At 42.7% G+C, this 18305-nt stretch overlaps 1 protein-coding gene across 1 annotated transcript in view; it reads left to right on the top strand.

Annotated features, from left to right (window-relative positions):
* CDKL1 (cyclin dependent kinase like 1) overlaps positions 1 to 18305 on the top strand; it is a 54284-nt gene that overhangs the window by 10769 nt on the left and 25210 nt on the right. The window contains exon 3 of the mRNA XM_059182043.1: positions 14795 to 14916. Coding sequence (XP_059038026.1) covers positions 14795 to 14916 — 122 coding nt within the window. The remainder of the gene's footprint in view (positions 1 to 14794; positions 14917 to 18305) is intronic.

Here is an 18305-nt window from a genome sequence, read left to right as displayed (position 1 = left end):
TCTTAGCAGGAAGTACAGAGTGTCAGCATGGCCTCTAGTTGCTGCTCTCAGCTTTGATCTCTTGATCAAGATGGGTCTTCTGGATTTCCCAATTGTAAAGAAATATTTTCCTTTTTATAGTTAGTGTGTGATCTGTGGGGAGATATGCTAAGATGGTGTGACCACCTTGTGTCCCAACAACTTTCACCCAGTGATCTTTGCTTGAATCAATTATAGGAAGAGTTCTTGTAAAATGGTGATTTTCAAAATTCTTTCTACATTCATTACTTATGGTTTTTCTGTCAGGGGAAAACAAACAAACAAACAAAAAAAACCACTTTCCTTCACATACCACCTGTGCCCACCTCATACACACTCTTTAGTATCACAGAGAATTTGTGGACTTTTTAAAAAATTCAACTTGTTACAAACCATCGTTGTGATTCTTCTTTTTGATTCTCAAATGGTCACACATTTTATCCTGCTCCTTTGTTCTGACAGACACTACTGTTCCTTGAGTACTTTTTTTTTTTTAAAGAATTTATTTATTTATTTGTCAGAGAAACAGAGAAAGAGCACAAGCACAGGAAGTAGCAGGCAGCGGGAGAAGCAGGCTCCCTACCCAGCAGGGAACCCAGTGCAGAGCTGGATCCCAGGATCCTGGGACTGTGACAGAGACAAAGGCAGAATCTTAACCAACCGATCCTCCCAGACATCCCACCTTGAGTACTTCTTTCCTATGTGTGACAGCAAAGTCTACCAGGCTCATCCCGCCTCAGCTCTGGAATCAACCATTTTCCCAAGGAGCCCTGGTTCCTTTTAGTGAGAATGAAAGGTGACTTTAAAAATGTTGACAATGAATTTTTTAAAATGTCAAAGGCCGTTCAGGCCAAACAGAACCCATCTGCCGATGATACTTGGCCCACAGACTCCATTTTGGGCCTTTGGATTGTAAAGCTTTCACTATATGCAGATGTTCTCCTTACAGACTGGCAGATTTGGCCCCTTGAGGTTCATTACTAATACATAGATAGATGTTGGGAGTTCATGGGAACTGGCTGTCAATAGTGTGGAAGGCAAAGCAGAGCATTCCCTTGCCCACAGTGATAGAAACCCAACAAATCCCCCTTGTTATCCTCCTTCCTGATTTGTTCAACAGGGACACCTGTTTAATTTTAATTTTACAAGATAACATACTGACTGCAAATAGTAACGGGCTGTTTTTGTTTGTCTATTATAAGAATTTAGGGCTTAGCTCACAACTTGTTTATACAGAAAGATTATATTTCTGCTGTGTAATGAACCCCTAAGTAATAAAGCCGCCACACAAATACTTCAGAAACAAAAGCAGAAATCAACAGGCTGGCAGCTCATTCATAGAGACCCTGAGTTCGTAGGGAGATTAACTACATGCCAGTATGTGTCAGTGTCCTCAGTGCTCCTACCCACCAGCCTGCCTGCACCTTAGACTGTAGAAATAAAACAGTGCAGAGCAGGAGAAAGGAAGTGGTTTTAATAGTGCACATCGATAAAATAATATAATTGTGCTATTACTTTTTTGGCCACTTAAATTACTTGTATTTTCAGCAAAGGAAATTTTAAGGGGACAACCCATGTTACAGATAGTCATTATCAAATAATGAAACCTTGCTAGAAGGAACTACTTTTCATACCAAATGGAAAAAATTTTTAATGCACCAGGCTTGTATTTAATTTCCCTTTAAATTTTTTTACTGTTTTAATTCACCCTTTCATTTGGGAGGACCAATGTCTTAGACACAAATTTGCTTTCATAGGCATATGTTCTTGCTAATTATTAACCTTCTTTATTACTTATTAACTTTAAAAAGCACTGTGGTAAAAATACAATTTTATAAACTGGCCTGGTTGAAAAATTGGAGCTTAATTCCTCTTTCTGTTAAAATAATGCAAAGTGGGGGCGCCTGGGTGGCTCAGTGGGTTAAAGCCTCTGCCTTCGGCTCAGGTCATGATCTCAGGGTCCTGGGATCGAGCCTCCCATCAGGCTCTCTGCTCAGCAGGGAGCCTGCTTCCTCCTCTTTCTCTCTGCCTGCCTCTCTGCCTACTTGTGATTTCTCTCTCTATAAAATAAATAAATAAAATCTTAAAAAATAATAATGCAAAGTGACTTCTACACCAGTGGAAGCTATCAACTTCTATATAAACTGAACAAATAATTTATTTCGTAACTGTCAGTACGTTGATGCATTAATTTTTGGCTCTGCCATTGTTAATTTTCATTTTGACCACAATTTGTACTATTGCTTCTTTTCTGGAACTTTCCATATACTTTATTAATCAACAAAACAAATGGAGCATCCACTGTGCACATCCTTAGCCTGTGCTGAGTCTTGAGAGGAACCCAGAAGGGATCTCAGCCTAGGTCAGTGGCCAGAGGACCAGCCTGGTATACTGTTCCATCCATGCTGTCTACAGGAAACCTACCATAAATAAACTTCAGGCTCCTCTCCACCTCTCCACCCAGGTACTCTCCCACTCCATATGTCACATTCTTTCCTTCTCTAGTTGTCTCCAAAACAAAATATTAGCTAGGGTGTCTACAGTGGGATTCTTGGCATTTGGAGGACACACGAGATGAAGACGGCTTTCCTTTATCAAAAGTGCTAAAAAAAAAAAAAAAAAAAAAGCCACCTGGGTGGCTCAGTGGGTTAAGCCTCTGCCTTTGGTTCAGGTCCTGATCCCAGGTCCTGGGATTGAGCCCCTGTATCGGGCTCTCTACTCACCGGGGAGCCTGCTTCCTCCTCTCTCTCTCTCTGCCTCTGTGCCTACTTGTGATCTCTGTCAAATAAATAAATAAAATCTTTTTTTTTTTTTTTTTTAAGTGCTAAGGAATGATTCCTTGGCAACACCATGGGGGATGCAGAATATTTTCCTCTAGGCTGAAGAGGGTGGTAGTAATTCAATAGCTTTTTAAATAATGAAAATATCCCCCCACCCAAGGTAATGTATTAACTAGCTCTCTGAAACTAACTTCAAAATATTTATTTTGGTTTGGGGCACCTGGGTGGCTCAGTGGGTTAAAGCCTCTGTATTTGGCTCAGGTCATGATCTTAGGGTCCTGGGATGGAGCCCTGCATTGGGCTCTCTGCTCAGCAGGGAGCATGCTTCCTCCTCTCTCTCTCTGCCTGCCTCTCTGCCTACTTGTAATCTCTAGCAAATAAATAAATAAAATCTTAAAAAAAAAAAAGATGCTGAATGTGGACTGCTGTCCTTTCCACAAAAAGTGAACCGCTTTTGATCCTCCTTACTGGTAGAGATTGGGAAGAATACATTCATCAGATCGATGATGAATGTGTGACCTGATGAATTGCATATCAGATGCCAGAGACTGTGTAGATCTGTGCTTTTATTAATATAGGATATATTTCTGGAAGTGGTGTGCTGGATAAGATGGGGACTGTGTATGTGTTTCAGTGCACTTTATTTTTTAGAACAGTTTTAGATGTACAGAAAAGTTGAGAAGATTGTGCAGAGAATTCCCATATTCCCTGCACCCAATTCCACCTGTGATTAGCATCTTACAAGTATGATACGTTTGTTATAACTAATGAACCGGTGTGACATGTTATCATTAATTAAAGTCAGCACTTCACTCACATTTCCTTAGTTTTTATCTAATGTCCTTTTTCTGTGCCAGGATCCCATCTAGGACACCACATTACGTTTAGTTGTCAGTGTCCCTTGGCTTCTCTTGCCTTGGCCATTTTATTTTTATTTTAATTTTTTTAAATTTTTATTTATTTATTTGACAGAGATCACAAGTAGGCAGAGAGAGAGAGACGGAAGCAGGCTCTCCGCCGAGCAAAGAGCCCGATGTGGGGCTCGATCCCAGAACTCCGGGATCATGACCTGAGCCGAAGGCAGAGGCTTTAACCCCCTGAGCCATCCAGGAGCCCCAACCTTGGCCATTTTAGACTTTCTGTGTATTTAATGGCCATGACAGTTTTAAGAAGTACTGGTCAGGTACTTTATCACATTCTGCTTTCTCACAGAGGATTCCCCAACCTCCTAAATGTTTTTTTTTTTTTTTCTTTTTTTAATTTGCCTACATTAAGGTCCACTCTTTGTGCTGTAACATTCTGTGGGTTTTGAGAAATGCATAATGTCATGTATTCTCCATTACAGCATCAGGCAGAATAATTTCATTGCCCTAAAAATCATGTTTCACTGGGTTTTCCCCCATGTCCTCTGAATTCCCAGCAATCACTGATCTTTTTACTGTCCCCATAGTTTTGCTTTTTCCAGAATGTCATATAATTGGAATTGTACAATATGTCATCTTTTCAGACTAGCTTCCTTGACTTCACAATATGTATTTAAGTTTTGTACATGTCTTTTCATGGCTTGATAACTCATTTCTTCTTTTCACTAATATCCTATTCTATGGATGGAGCATGAGCTTGTATCCTTTTGTCTATAGGAAGATAATATTTGTATGCTTCGAATTTTTGGCCATTATCAATATAGCTGTTATAAACATTCATGAGGAGGTTTTTATGTGGATCTAAATCTTCAGATCATTTGGGTAAACACCTAGGAGCGTGATTGCTGGATCATATGGTACAACTACGTTTAGCTTTATAAGAAATTGCCCGACTGTCTCAAGAGTGGCCACACTGTCTTACACTCCCACTAGCAGTGAAGGAGAGTTCCCATTGCTCCGTATCATCATCAGCATTTGGTGTGGCCGGCAGTTTTTAGATCTTAGCTATCCTAATAGGTATGTAATGATATTTCATTGTTTCTGGACTTTGCAGCTCCCTAGTGAAAAAATATGTTGATCATCTTTTCGTACGTTTATTTCCCATCTGTATCTCTTCTTAGGTAATGTGTCTGCTCAGATCTTTGGCTTGTGTTTTCTGGGTATGTTGTTTTAATAAATACTGCTAGTAACTTTCTCCAAAAGTCTAACCAACCAAGTGTGAAAAGATCTATTTCCCTGTATCCTTGGCAACACTTAATGTTACCAATTCGTGAAATGTTTGTTAGGAAAACAGGTCGCTTCACCTTCTTGCTCTGATTTGCCCTTCTCTGACTACTAGTGATATTGTCTTTTCATGTCTCTGGATCATTTATATTTCCTCTTCTGTGTATTACCTGCTTACATCTTTTGCCCATTTTCCCACTATGGTGCCTTTTTCTTCATAGCACATGAAATGTCTTTGTAATAGTAGGGCTGTAGTCCTTTATTTGTCATAACAGATATTTCCCTGCCAATTATTTGCCTTTTACCTTTGTTTCTAGTGGTTTTGTTCTTCGTTTTTTAACAAATCAACATTATTTTATTTTTTTATTAGGGTAAAATACACATAACATAAATTTTACCATTTGAACTATTTTTAAGTGTATATATAGTTGAGTGACATTAAGGACATTCACAATGGTGTGCAACCATCAATGCCATGCAGCTCCAGAACTTTTGTTTTAAAGATCGATTTATTGGGGCACCTGGGTGGCTTAGTCGTTAAGCCTCTGCCTTCTGTTCAGGTCATGATCCCAGGGTCCTGGGACTGAGCTCTGCATTGGGCTCCCTGCTCAGTGGGGAGTCTATTTCTCCCTCTCCCTCTGCTGTTCCCCTTGCTTGTGCTCCCTCTCTCTCTGTCAAATAAATAAATAAAATCTTAAAAAAAAAAACTTTAAAGATTGATTTATTTACTTTAGAGAGAGAGCATGCACATCATGGGGGGAGGAGTAGAGGGAGCCAATTCTCAAGCAGACTCCCTGCTGAGTGTGGAGCCCAACCTGGGGCCCGATCCCACCACCCATGAGATCAACACCTGAGCTGAAACCTGCCTGTTTCAACTGTCTGAGCCCCCCCAGGCGCCCCTACAACTCCAGAACTTTTGCCATCTTCTCAACATCATCTTATTCTCTTGTGGCCAAACTTGCCTATCTTTTCTTTTTTCTTCTAGATATCTTGTTTTGGGGGATGTTTTCTTCTATCCCAGGGTCATAGAAAGTTCCTCCTAAATTTTTTTCTAGTATTTCTAGTATTTTAATGCTAGAATTTTTAACCTATCTGAAAATGATTCTTCTATATAGAGTGGTAAGATGTGGTTCTCATGTTCCTAATGGATAGTCATTTTCCCAGAATCAATTTTAAATAAAGCACATTGTTTTCAACTGTATTGAAGTACTACCTGGTCATGTTAATTTCTCATAAATGTGTGGATTTAGTTCTAGACTCTGTACTGCTTCTATTTCTTCATAGCCTGCTGGCCTATTCACGATGATGCTGATGCTGATGATAATGATTATAGGCACTTTATTGAAAATTTTGCCATCTGGTAAAACTAGTCGCCATGGGGACGCCTGGGTGGCTCAGTTGGTTAAGCAGCTGCCTTCGGCTCAGGTCATGATCCCAGCGTCCTGGGATCGAGTCCCGCATCGGGCTCCTTGCTCAGCAGGGAGCCTGCTTCTCCCTCTGCCTACCATTCTGTCCGCCTGTACTCGCTCTCTCTCCCTCTCTCTCTCTGACAAATAAATAAATAAATAAAAATCTTAAAAAAAAAAAAAAAAAAAAAAACTAGTCGCCATGACCGTTTTTTTTCCTTGGCAATTTTAAAACAGTAGTAGTTCTGTATGAATGTAAAAGGCATTTTACCTAGTTCAGAAAAAATCCTTTTGGATTCTAATTGAAATCGCCTTATATCTAGGTATTATTTTTATTTTATCTTTTTAAAAAAATTTTATTTATTTGACGGAGAGATCACAAGTAGGCAGAGAGGCAGGTAGAGAGAGAGGGGGAAGTAGGCTCCCCGCCAAGCAGAGAGCCCCACATGGGGCTTGATCCCAGGACCCTGAGATCATGACCTGAGCCAAAGGCAGAAGTTTAACCCACTGAGCCACCTAGGTACCCTTCTATGCATTACTTTTAGAACTGACCTTTTAACATTTTTTTTAAAGATAAAGACCATTTTACTTACTTGAGAGTGCAGGGTGAGGAACAGAGAAAGAAGCAGACTCCCTGCCGAGCAGGGAGCCCGTCTTAGGGCCCAATCTGGGAGTCCAGGATCATGTCCTGAGCTGAAGGCAGGTGCCCAACCGACTTAGCCACCCAGGTGCCCCGGAACTGACATTTTTATATAGGTTTTTCAGTGGCATCATTTCTTCAGGACCATACCTGTACTTCGAAAATCCTTACATGGGGTTAAGGTGAAATTTAGAGCTTTCTTTCTGAATCAAAAACAAATTGGGTACTGCTGTTGTTAATTCTAACGCTGAGTTTCATGATGTATTTAAGAGCATTCATTGCAGGGAGAGGGAAGAATGAGAGGAAATTCAAAGAACTTGATTCTTTCTCTGCTTCTTAGTTTGGACAAGCTTCCAATCTTGCTGGATCCCACGTGCTTGACAGGGTCATAATATGCTGATCTGGGAATCCTTGGGAAGTACTCAAGATTAATTACTATAAAGGAGAGGTGCATCAGTTTTCTCCATTCTGTGTGAATGTTAGCAGATAAAAAATTCCTACTATATGTCTCTGTAACCAAAACCTAAAGTCAAGTTCAAGAATTATAATGACCTGGATCTCGGAGTCCTGGGATAGAGCCCCACGTCAGGCTCTCTGCTCAGCAGGGAGCCGGCTTCCCCCTCTCTCTCTGCCTGCCTCTCTGCCGACTTGTGATCTCTGTCTGTCAAATAAATAAATAAAATCTTAAAAAAAAAAAAAAGTTCAAGCCCAATTAAAAAAAAAAAAAAGAATTGTAATGACCTGTAAAAAACATCTTACTAAGACAGCTCCCACTTTCTAAAATTTAATCTCTTCTTTTATTATTTATCATGGTTGTGGGAGAAGAATGCTTTTGAAAGGAAAACGGGATATGATCATTGAGAAAATAGTCTGTTGCTTTTGTCTGCAGCACAGACAGGATAAATGTCCCCCAATCACCCTGCAAAGAATAAGAATCTTTGAACACTTGAAGGATAGGAGAGACCATGGATATAATGGTCTGTATACTGGTCAATCCAGAAACATGTGACCATCAAGGGCTCCCCAAGGTAGAGGTCACAAACCTGCTACCTGCAAGGCCAGACAGGGGTGGGAGAAATGCTTCCCTTCTGTAAATAAATATATCTTTTCTTATTTGTCTTAAAATAAGAAGTCATTTCATTTTTTTTTTTTTTTTTTAAGATTTTATCCACTCAGCATGAGCAGGGGAAGGGGCAAAGGAGAGGAAGAAGGAGACTCCCTGCTGAGCAATGAGCCCCGGTGTGGTGTGGGTGGGGCTCAATCCCAGGACCCTGAGATCATAACCTGAGCTGAAGGCAGATGCTTAACTGACTGAGCACCCCCAGGGGCTCCTGAAGTAATTTCTATTGCTTGTACATTTTTCTACTTTTGATAGAAACACAGGTATGTTAAATAGTTTGCTTTTAACTCTCAGATAAGAAAAGTAATCATGCAAGAGTGATGAGGGAGGACAGCTTTCACTTGGCTTTAGTGTTGGGGAGAGATAGGGAGTGGTGGGGACTGCGGTGCACTAAGAGCACTGGCCTCTTCTACCGGGAGCAGCTGCCTAGTGAGGCCCTAGCTCAATGAGGCTGCAGAGACTACAGGCCCAATATTGCTAGATCTGCAGCATTTTCAAGAGAATCCTGGTGACCAGGGTTTTAAAATTCTTCAAAGTGCTGTGGCTGAACAAGCTAACCCTTTGACCTTGGAGGATGTAGAAGCCTGTGCTTATCACAACAGATGGGTGATCGGTGAAAACACAGGGCCGATGACCAGATGGAGCTGACCAAGAAGCATATGTAGCCTTCTCAGCTCTGAAGTGTAAACCAAGTAAAGGTCAGGTTAAATGCAGCTAACAAAAATGGAGTTCTTCTTTTAATGGCAGAGAAGATTCTTCTCTTTGTAACACAGTATGAAAGACTTGTGTTCAAAACAGAAAACAAAAGGGAAGCCAAAATAAAATAGCATCAACAAAGGAGGTGACTTTATCCGTTAGAAACTAGATCTGAGTGTGAGCTGGCCAGCCTTCTAGGTATGGAATAACTAAAGGGGCTGAACTAAGAGCCATAAAACTGGACCAATGTAAATCGTAATGCAGACAAATCAGACCAGGCCTCAGGCTTTGGCTTTATCCACTCATAAATAGGAAGGAATTACAATTAAATAGCCCTTAACTATGTTGTTGTAGTAGATGTGGCAGTTTAGCCTGTTTGATTAAGATTACTTGTATGTGTAATGAACATGTCGAGTAAGTGTGTGAACATCCATCACGTGGCCAACTTCTCCTCATCTAATTCCTCCGCATGTCCCTGAAGCCCATTCAGTGTTGAAGCAGAAATAGCCAAACCCTTGTGAACACAGACTTCCACAATATTGGAGCTGTGAAAAAACCATCCAGGCTACCAATTGAAAACTGGTTTCAGGACTACAGTCCTGCCCCGGAGGTATGGGGACGTCAACAGAGCAATGGGGAAGGTTGAGAGGCTAAGTCTGTAGGACCTGGCTCCTGGTCTCAATCCTGCACTGATTCGGCTTCCAGAGAGGTCACATAGCCGCCTGGGGAAGCCTGCTCCTGGACTGATCTTCCAGCAGCCTCTGTCACCAGGGCTACTTCCTCCTTCCACGATATGCCCATCCCTCATGCTCTGCTGTCTTTTCTCTTCTCTAGAGGGACTTTCTTCTTTCTCCTCTCCTTCCTCCTCACCATACGTCTTGTGCAGGGGTTTGATGGGCCTCTTCCTTTCTTGCTTGCTGTACTGGCAATTCATATCTACCCAGGACTTCACTTACGCCCATGCCAACTCCCCAGCTTTTGTCTTCAGCTCCGACTCCTGCCAACCTGACAGACAATTCTGCTTTGATATCTCAGAGTCCCTGCCAGCTCAACCTGCCCAAAACAGTAGTTTCATACTCCCCAAAACCTGCTCCTCCCCTCAGTGATGGTACCACCATCTGCCCCTTGTACAATCCTCTGGTCATTCTTAACACCTCCATCTCCCTCATCCCTCACCTCCGGTCCATTACCGCATCCTGAATATCCTAAGAACAAAATATATCTCCCATCCCATCTGCCTTTCTCACCATCTCCCTGCCTCTGTCGGTTCAAGCCACCATTGTCTCTCAGCTGTCAGTGTGCTCCTGGTCTCCTTTCACCATATTGCCTCCTCCAAATCATTCTGTGTCCAGCCACTATAGTGAGCTTGCAAAAGCCCAAATGGGGGATGCCTGGGTGGCTGTTGGTTAAGCATCTGCCTTTGGCTCAGGTCATGATCCCAGAGTCCTGGGATCGAGCTCTGCATTGGGCTCCCTGCTCAGTGGGGAGCCTGTTTCTCCCTTTCCCTCTGCTGTTCCCCTTGCTTGTGCTCCCTCTCTATCAAATAAATAACTAAAATCTTTAAAAAAAATTTTTTACCAGTAGTATTATCATATCACATCTTCCTAAAATTCTTTCCAGTAGCTTCCCATTACACTTGGAATATAGTGTGAATTTCTTAGCCTGGCCCTCAAGGTCCTACAGGGACTGAGCTCCTGACTGTCAAACTGGCTTCAGTTCCATGGACTTGACCCTCAAACCACACTGTCTTTCAGTTCTTTTTTTTTTGAAGATTTTAGTTATTTATTTGACAAAGAGAGACACAGTGAAAGAGGCAATATAAGCAAGAGGGAGTGGGAGAGGGAGAAGCAGGCTCCCGCCGAGCAGGAACCACGAGGCAGGGCTCGATCCCAGGACCCTGAGATCATGACCTGAGCCGAAGGCAGAGGCTTAACCCACTGAGCCACCCAGGCACCCCTGCTTTTAGTTAAGTGGCCTAAATCCCCTTCTGGCCAGGACCAGTTCTCTTTGTGGAAAGCCACCTCTACCATCACTCCTGACCTTGGTCTGGTCAGACCTTTCTCACCCTCCAGGACTCAGCTCAAGGCCACATCCTCAGGAACAGTTCCTCTGAGGTAGCCTAATCTACATGTAGAGCTCTTCATGCCTGAGTCTTCCGTCCCATTCACCAGTGTGTCTCTAGTGCCTAAAACAGTACCTGAGACAGAGCACATGCTCTGTAGATCTTTGTCGAATAAATGAACATTAGCTGGGAATGAGTTCCAGATATCTGCTGTTCTGGAATGTGTTCTGGTTACCCAGAATCCTGGCAACCTAGAGACAGTTAATAATTTATTTATAATTTATAAGTCCTAAGTAGAATTTGGTCTTAGTGACCAATTTTTAATTAAGTTTGTTCTGAAAATAAGTGGAGAAGTAAGTAAGTGGCCCATTTTCAGTGACATATCAGTTATCTCATGGAGGGGGTTAGGAGACACACGTGGTTTAAAAAGTCACATGATGTGTATTGCCAGAAGCAATTTGACGATACACATCATCAACCTCAAAGGTCTCTGAACCTCAGAGTCAGCCATGGGATGGTAAAAAGTACTCTCCTCCTCCTCCTGACAGCTGTAAATATGTATGATCCTTTTGGAAAACAATTTGGCCAACTCTAGAGCCATAAAGTTGTATTTCTGGTGCTTCTAGATGGTGTCTATCTAACTTCCTCAAGGAGATCTTCCCTGGACTGCCCACCAACCTCAAACTCAGCACCCTTTACCTTGTTTTTTTGTGACATTTCTCGTGTCTGTAATTACGTGTTTAATATCTACTCACTATCTTAGGTTCTTAAGCTCCATGAGGGCTGGCTTTATTTGTCTCTATAGCCTTATGACTTTAACTAATGCATTAAAATAAAGAAATACTTGTTGAATATGCTGAATAGAGAAAATCATCCTGAATAAAATAGCTCTAACTCCCAATAGTGATATTAGCAGTTATCCTCCATGGAGAGGTCCCCATGTGCCCGACATTGTTGAGCTCGCTCTGCATGGCGGGCTCACAGTAGCCCTTCAGCCCCCTTCTCCCATGGATGGAAATGGAAGCCAACCTTCTTCAAAGTTAAGGTCAACCAGTGAGTAAATGATTCATCAACACTTTACTTACAACAGCCACACACTGGAAAGAATCTACGGGTTATTTGAATGGAATACCTTACAGTTTCCAGGGTTCAGGTTTTCCAAAGTTGAGAGGGCCTTCGGGTTTTACCCTCAGGCCACAGTGCCCTGCAGTGATCCCTGCAGTTGTGGGCAGGACAAGATGGAGGCACCAGTCTTGGCATCTGGAAAAGGTCTGGGTAGTCAACTACCAGATTTGTACTTGTGCCTAGAGATACACGTGAGGACTACGTACAGAACATGGGAAAGAATCACAGAAAACTGAAAGACCCTAAAATCTGGAGGTACCTGGTTGGCTCAGTCTGTTAAACGTCTACCTTCAGTTCAGGTCATGATCCCAGGATCCTGCAATTGAACCCTATGTTGGGCTCCCTGCTCAGTGGGGAGTCTGCTTCTCTCTCTTCCTGGGACTCTCCCCCCTGCTTGTGCTTGTGCACATGAACACGCTCTCTCTCTCTCAAATAAATAAATAAAATCTTCAAAAAAATTTTTTTAAGTATCTAAGATTTAGGTGTGCCTGGGTAGCTCAGTCAGTTAAGCATCTGCTTTCTGCTTAGGTCATGATCCCAGGGTCCTGGGATAGAGACCCACATCAGACTCCCTGCTCAGCGGGGAGCCTGCTTCTCCCTCTCTAGCTCCTCCCTTGCTTGTGTTCCTGCTCTTGCAATCTCTCTGTCAAAAATAAATAAAATCTTTAAAAAAAAAAAAATCTAAGATTTGAAGTCTGGACCTATGGATAGCACTGTTACAGAGCCTGAAAGGAAGCCTCTGTTTTCTGCTAATTCTATCTTCATGCTGCCACTTAGCCCCCTCAAACTGGTTGTTCACTGTTGGAGACATCTAAGCCAACGCGATTCTTTGGTGTAAGACAGTGGTCAGATCTGTTCTACTCTTCTGGAAAATGCTAGCTCAGGCTAGAAGTTTCCAGGTATGTTACCGTAAATGTGGGGTTTTGTAGCTTCGAGGGCCCTCTGTTCCAAGGCCCACATGGGACTAACAGCCTATAAAGTATCGTGGCTGTTTTATATTTGTTTCATCAAGCATCGTATCTAGAGGAGGAACTTCACAACTCAAAGACACAGAGGGATATTACAAAGAAAACCAGAAAATAGCTGTCTTCTTCCATATTCTTATTGTTGGCTGCCTCTCTTCTTGCCCGCACAACTATGGTACAGCTGGCAGTTCCACTTCTTCACTTTTTCTCCTAACACCTTTTACCTCTTATGAAATATCTGCTTGTACGTGATCAATACCTCTGGCTACATATTGAATCACCTAGAGAATTCTGAGGAAAAAAACCAGATGCCTGGCCCCTACCTAAGACCAGTTCAGGGTCTCTGGGAATGGGGTGTGGGTGTCTATAGTTTCCAGTAGTCCATGGGACCTAGCACAGGTTATCTGTTGCTCTATGGCGGTATAACCTCCCCCACACTCAGGAGCTCCGGACGAGAATCTTTTATTTCTCACAATTCCACGGTTTGTTGGAGTGTTCCTTCAGAAGGCCTTGCCTGGGTTTACTCTTGAAGCTGAGTGTAGGTGGGCTCGGCTGGGGGCTGAGCTCTGCCAGGGTGCCTGGGCCTCCCTCCTATTGGGCTCCTTCATCCTGGGCTTCCTCAGGACAGAATCTGGGCATGGGGGGTGTCTTGTGCTTTGCTTTGACTGCTAGAATTGAGGCAGTGGTAATGTTGTCTGGCTTCCTCTTTTGTTTCTTAGCCAGCTGTTGGAAGGCCTTCACGCCCTGAAGAAAGTTACTCATTTTGACTCTCTTCACAATAATTCATTTGCCTAATTGCCGTGTTTCCCACAGGATTGAAGACAGAAGGGTCCAGGAAGTTAAGAGCAAGATTTAGCCTTGGCAACACAACCCTGATTCCGACCTTTTATTTTTTTTTCTCTAGATACACACCTTCAGGCACATGGGCTTAGCGAGTATTCCTCGTTCTTCTGTTTTAAAATGTTTCATCATGGGGCGCCTGGGTGGCTCAGTGGATTAAACCGCTGCCTTCGGCTCAGGTCATGATCTCAGGGTCTTGGGATCGAGTCCCGCATCAGGCTCTCTGCTCAGCAGGGAGCCTGCTTCCCTCTCTCTCTCTCTCTGCCTGCCTCTCTGTCTACTTGTGATTTCTCTCTGTCAAATAAATAAATAAAATCTTTAAAAATGCAAACTATAAAAAAAATAAAAATAAAAAAATAAAATGTTTCATCAACCTAGGAAACATGATTTACTCATTCATTTACAAATAATTGTCAAATAATTGTCAAATGTCTATTATGCGTGAGGCCCTGTGCTAGGGGTACAGCCACATCATTTGGAGGAAATAAGAGAACCTTGAGGTCATGATTCTTATTTTCACTGGTTTCATCTATTGTATCTACTGACAGCAGAAGACATTGAAGAGTCAAACGATTATTTGGTAATTCCAGAGGATTGCCAAGGAGACCTATTTCAGGGACTAGGAGATGTATCAGGACACCAGACCAGCCTGGGGAGGAGATCCGGAGACCCTTCTTTAGACAGAGACATTTGATCTGAGCCTTAAAGGATGGGTTTGCGTTAACTAAAAATCGCCCCTGATTTTTCATTCTCCTTTCTTTTCCAGACTTCTCATCTCTCTCTCTGCTTTCACCAGCCACCTGGGTGAGGCTGTAATCATTCCCTAGCTGCTAAGAGCTCCTTGGGAGCTGTAAAGTCATGCTGTTTGCAGTTTCCTTCAGCCCAAGACAAGAAACTCCCTAAAGCGCAAACCGCTCTCTTTTTCTTGGATTGGAATTAGAGAAAGCTATCCATCACAGACCCAGCTTGGCAAACCTTGTTTTCTGTGTTTTCAGCAACTCAAGCATCCCAACCTTGTGAACCTCATCGAAGTCTTCAGAAAGAAGCGGAAGCTTCACCTGGTGTTTGAGTACTGTGACCACACAGTTCTCCATGAGTTGGACAGACACCAAAGAGGGTGAGTGATCGTTCCTTACACACGAACCACAGCAACACACACGGGGATTTACGAGGGAAGATGAACAGGGGCCCTTTTGCCAACCAGGCAGGAGCAGGTGATGTTTGCACAGCTGGGCTCAACAGCAGAAGAGTTATTGAAAAGGTTGGGACAGCAATCATAAGTCCTCATTTTCAAGAAGAAAATGCAGCGTTATTCATTGAACTTAATTTCTTTGTTAGATTATCTGTGTCTCTGAGAAAGAAAAAGAAGGCTATTACTGGTTAGTCGTACCTGGCTAGGGAAGTGTAAGGATTGGAGATTCAAAGCATGAGTCCAGAGACAACAGCCAAAGGGAGGTTTAAGGCTAGAGCAAACATGCCATTTCACCCAGAACGATCTAGGCGTCTGATCTCCTGTATTGGTCAGGAATTCTTTGGTGACAAGGGACCAGAACCCACTGAGGCAAGCTTAGGTGAAAAGGACTGTGGCAGTGGCTGAGCCTGGGAAGGATGGTGAAATCCTGGAGGCTCTGATGATCTTATCACCCATCCATCTGCAGCACAGACATTACAAGAAGGCTTGGTGAGCAGACAGAGCCTTTGTCTGCAAAAAAAGGGTGTGTGTGTCCTTTCCTCTGGTGGAAGATAGCCCCTCACCAGAGTGAGCAGAGCACAGGTTAAATTTCGGTGCCCACCTACCCCTCCTCGGCTGGGTGTTTAAAAGGCAGAACACCATGGGTGGTGCATTTTTTCTCTCTCGACTCTTCTCTATGCTGGCTTCGTTTTGCCTTGCAGATGAGTCTCACAAGGTGGATTTGGGAAGGTATGTGTACATAGCATGTGATAGAGGGGAAAAATTTGAAATAGGAAGTCTGGCTGCAGGCTTTTCTCAATCTCTGTAGCCACTTGAGAAGAAAGTCCTAGAAGAAGGCATCTGCATATATAAAGTCCATTGGAAAACTCTGCCTCAGGTCAAGTGATGCAACTATCCTTGGGGCCAATTGCTAGAATGATTAGCAGGCCCTGGAAGATGTAACTCCAAGCGGGTCAGTCAAAGATGACTTCCTGGAGGAGGTGGCCTTCGAGTTGAATAGCAAATAGTTCTCCTTTTGCTGGGCGCCTGGGAGCCTCGCTTTGGCTGGCAACAATATGCAGAGTGGTGTTGGATATCAGAGTGGGAAAGTGGCACCCCGTTCCTGCTTACATTCACACTCTGGAGTCTAGAGGCTGTGGCTCTTTCAACAATGTCTTCAAGCCCTGACCAAGGGCTTGCTCTTTGCCACGTAGTGGTACCTACATGATCAACCGTGATATCCAGGCAAATGGGATTAAAGTGGCTTGTGGTTTGTAAGTGACCATGGCACAGGCTTTTGGTGTTAATTTACACAGCCAAAGAGAGCCAAGAGAACAGACACTTCCCTTCAGAAAGTCATTGATACGGAGAAATTATGTTCAAGGGAGAAAACATTTAGCATGTTGATATTTGTTCTTTTGACAGCTTGCAACTGACACTTCAGTTAAGCCTATTAATATGAATTCTTCTGGGTCTTTGGTACTAGGGAGATATTGCAGGACGTTTGATTAATCATGTTAGATTGAATCACTTGGAAACACAGATTAGTGGGGGACTGAAAGTGGGAGTCTGTTCTTTTTTTTGGTATAGAGTTTGTGCAAAAGGAAAAAAAAAGACTGGACAAGGAATGATTAGAGTTTTGAAAGCAGATTTTTTCTTTAACTCCATCAGCTAGTGCTATATATGTTATAAATGTATGTACATGCTATATATGTTATATGTTATATATGTGTGTTATATATATGTTGTATATGTTATATATGTTCCAGGAAATAGAAAATGCTTTAATATGGAGGTGGGTTAGGGAAGGGGAAGACCAGTAGATGTGTGTTGGTTTAAGTACAAGCAGCATTTCCAAATGAACACGTGCCATGGTTTGTCAATATAAGACTGACCTGAGGAATGCTAATGAATGAGCAAACTTGAAGAATAAGATTTATTCTAAGCCAGATTATATTCATTTATTTTGAAGTTTCAAGATTTTTTCTTTATTGGTTAGTTTGTTGCAAAACTAGACATTACTGGGGCCCCTGGGTGGCTCAGTCGGCTAAGTGTCTGCCTTCAGCCCATACCATGATCCCATGGTCCTGGGATTGAACCCCACGTAGAGCACCCTTTTCTCCCTCTGCCCCTCCCCTGCTCATTCTCTCTCTCTCTCTCAAATAAATGAATAAAATCTTAAAAAAATAGAAGTTATTTTCCATTATACAGAATATTTGGCAATACTCCAATCTATTTTAAAGACTATTTCAAATTTTTGCTTGTCATTGTTAAGGAATAAATGTCGTTAAACTGTATCAACCAATGATTTTGAAATTCATAGGAACATTGTGTTTTCCAGCTGAGAAATCTCATCCTTATAGAAGGATATAACATAGAATAACACTTCGTAAACACATTCCCAGTAAAAGTGGGTCGGCATCCCGTGTGTGACCTTTGGCAAGTTGTTCCCTGGCGTTCTCACCTGCGAAAATGAGAGTTTTGGAGCCGGTAGAGTTGAGGGGACTTGCAGGTCTGAGGTGCTGTGACTTGTTGATCTGATACCCTAGAGGTCAGAGGACTGCTGTTTTCCTTCAGTCTCATGTGTGATCCATGAAACAATATCAACAAAGAGTGGTTTGTTAATGTTTTCTCAGTGTGGGGTCAGGAGGGGTCCTGCTTGGGGTGGTACACTTGCCTGAAAAGTGTCCTGTGATCACTTTATTCTATTTCTATTTTCTTTAAAGATTTTATTTATTTATGATAGAGAGAGCGAGAGTGGGAACACAAGCATGAGGGAGCTGGAGAGGGAGAAGCAGGCTCCCTGCTGAGCAGAGAGCCTGATAAGGGGCTCGATCCCAGGACACAGCAATCATGACCTGAGCCAAAAGCAGACGTTTAATGACGGAGCCACTAAGGTACCTCACTTTATTCTATTTCTAAGTACAAATTTATAAAATACAAAGGAGATCATGCCAGTCCTCTACATAAAATCCTGTAATCGCTCCCCAAAGCTTACGGATGTGGTCCCAGAAGGGGACACAAGACTTCTGTCTCTCCACAGTCCCATTTCTTACCAGTTTGTTGAATAAAACATGACACCATCCCCACAGAATCCTTGGAATTCTGAGCTTCAAGCAAGACATGGGTTTTCAGTCTGTGTTGCCGTTCCTTGTGGACTCAGCCTCGCAAACTCTGCTTGTCCTTCAGCTACAGCTCAAATATGACCCCCTCTGTGGGAGCTGTTTTAGCTGACACTGAGGAGAGTCAGGAGTTCCTTTCTCTGGCGTCTGTCACATCTTCTGGGATTGTTTCTATTACATACCCCATTTGCAAGGGAAACTATAAAACCGTCA

This window comes from Mustela lutreola, chromosome 7 (genome assembly GCF_030435805.1).
Source record: "Mustela lutreola isolate mMusLut2 chromosome 7, mMusLut2.pri, whole genome shotgun sequence".
In the NCBI taxonomy this organism is placed as follows: Eukaryota; Metazoa; Chordata; class Mammalia; order Carnivora; family Mustelidae; genus Mustela; species Mustela lutreola.
Note: the sequence above shows the minus strand (reverse complement) of the source record. Positions and strands in the feature narration are given on the sequence as shown.